At 47.6% G+C, this 2479-nt stretch overlaps 1 protein-coding gene across 1 annotated transcript in view; it reads right to left on the bottom strand.

Annotated features, from left to right (window-relative positions):
- LOC119417270 (nephronectin) overlaps positions 1 to 2479 on the bottom strand; it is a 20842-nt gene that overhangs the window by 12597 nt on the left and 5766 nt on the right. The window contains exons 5-6 of the mRNA XM_037684514.1: positions 966 to 1085; positions 754 to 888 (exon numbers count right to left, since the gene is read on the bottom strand). Coding sequence (XP_037540442.1) covers positions 754 to 888; positions 966 to 1085 — 255 coding nt within the window. The remainder of the gene's footprint in view (positions 1 to 753; positions 889 to 965; positions 1086 to 2479) is intronic.

Genomic DNA, 2479 nt, shown 5'->3' on the forward strand with positions numbered 1-2479 from the left:
TGTTGGTGTATCATGAAGCACTGTGCCATCAAGCACCAACATGTTGGCGTGTGTTTATAATGTCACCCCAAGTGGCCAGAAAAGCTCTCCTACAACTAACTCAAGTGGCCCATGGGTCATTGGTTGATAACTTACCGTTGTAGCAGGTTTTGTGCTCTGAACACAGTCTAGTTGGTAAGTAAAGGGCAGACGTCTGCTTGAACGGTTGCAGACCCGTCAGTGTCCCACCTCTAACCTAACCCATGGTCTGACGGTGTCACCTTAGTCTTGTGTTTACAGTTCTCACCCAGCGTGAAAACTTTATTCTCCATGCATCGTTTCCTGTTTTTGGTTCATTTTCATGACCACGTTACAGCGTCACATGCAGGCCTGGCAGAGTTACTACAGCTGTTCGGGTGGTTTTCATTGTTTCCATGTGGACAGACGTCTCAAGAAATTATGTCATGTTTATGAAGATTGTAAGTGCCCTTCAGCTGCCTCCTCCTGCAGGGGTTTACAGGGAGTGAGCTCAAATTCAAGATTCAGCAATTGTTTAACTCAAGCCAAGCTTAAACCAGCAACCTCAGGGTTTCAAGACCGTGGCGCTTAACCACCGAGCCACCGTAACCATCCGTTGTGTTTGAGGATATTTTTAGAAATGACAAATGCAAAGACAGTTTTGAAAAACTGTGTTTCCATGTGGACGACTTAAGTCCTGTTCATCGTCCTTTCTGCGTCCTCACACAGATCAGTGCAACACAGGTGAAACCTCACCGATGCAGGTGTACCGCCCGTCGATGTACGTCAGCTTGAAGCCCAGGTGACATTTACAGATGAAGCTGCCGAACGTGTTGATGCACTTCCTGCGATGGGAGCACACGTCTCTACCCAACAAACACTCGTTGATGTCTGCAGAGACAAAACGGAGACAGATCAACCACAAACCAACACTGTGTAATAAAAAAAACACGTGCACATGGACTGACCGACACAGGAGCGTCTGTCTGGACCCAGACGTAACCCTGGAGACGGACAGGTACATCGTACCTCGCCCTTCATCACCTCACAGCCGTACTGACAGTTGGCATGGTAACAGGTCCTCACATCTGGAGATTTAGAGGAAGAGAAGACAAACCAGTTCAACAACATGAAAACCACTAAAGATGAGAAATTATGCTGAAAATCTGCTGAAGATTCAAATGACGCCCTGAAATCTTGATGGTCCAAAACAGACCGAGAGCGGACATAAAACAAAACCACGTGTTGAGAGCTAAGGCCTACAGACACCACTGGTCCCAGGTCACTGCTGGTTCCAGGTCAGTAGGGTTTGCCCCTCCTAGGGTCTGTATTTGGTCCAAAACAGTATTGTGGCTGTTGTATCCTCTCCAGCAGAATCAGCTCAAGTGGGAACTGGACCTTGGAACCTGGCACTGGGTCAAAGAAAGGAACGGGAGACCATGTTGACCCAAGGAGGACTTCAAGACATTGCAGATAGTGTTGTATGTGGACTGGTGTTGTTTAAGACAGTACTGATGTTCTGTCTCAGGAGGGGTAAGACATGCAAACAAAGGATGAGTTCGTGCTGTGCTGCCAGACGACGGTCTTCCCTGGTCACACATAACAACGATTTCTCACTGAACATGAATCAACACCAGTAACCATCGGTGCCTCACAGGTCCAGCACTGTTCCAAACACCTGTCTCTGTTCTTGTTGTAACAGCAGCCTCACATCGAACGGTGAACCTGAAGTCCGACTGAGTCCACTTTGACGCAAGGTCTTAAGAGTCCAGGTCTTGCGTACAATGGCAGGTACAGATGTGATCAATTTAGACCAAACCGCTCAAAAGAATCTCTGATGGTTATAAAGACAGTTAATCCCATCATAGACAAGCTTTTGAAGGAGCGCTAAGGAGTTCTTGGAGCTAAGACTCATCCAGCAGATCAAGACAACCTCATTGCAGACAAGAAGTTAAATAGTTTAAAAAACAAGAGAAATCCATCTGATGACTGATAACAGAGTCCAACATGAATCATCAGACACACCATGTGCTGTGAAAGAGGGTCTGAAACAGTTTTACCTTGCTCAACCAATCAACAAACATCTGTCTGTAGATGATAGCACGTCCTTACATTCCTTCAGGGTCCATATTGAGCCACGATCAGCAGATGCCACAGTACCAGCAGCGTGAGAAAAAAAACCAGTAAACTTATGGGAATAGCTACAAGGATCGTAAAGTAGTCCTCTTTCTTTCCTCTGTGAGGTCTGGCTTGAGCAACCAGAACCTCCCAACCTGTGTGGGCCATTGGTTCCATCAGATCACAGTGACATCTGTACACCTCACACGTCAAGTGGCACCACGACACAAGCCCACAACCTGACCCCTGGGACTCTGTTTCCCTGTGTCAGTGTGTGGACAGAACCAGGCAGGACTCTGGAGGGGGGTTGGTGGGATAGAACCAGGCAGGACTCTGGAGGGGGTTGGTGGGACAGAACCAGGCA

The sequence above is a fragment of the Nematolebias whitei genome, chromosome 1 (genome assembly GCF_014905685.2).
Source record: "Nematolebias whitei isolate Nwh7 chromosome 1, NemWhi1, whole genome shotgun sequence".
Taxonomy (NCBI): domain Eukaryota; kingdom Metazoa; phylum Chordata; class Actinopteri; order Cyprinodontiformes; family Rivulidae; genus Nematolebias; species Nematolebias whitei.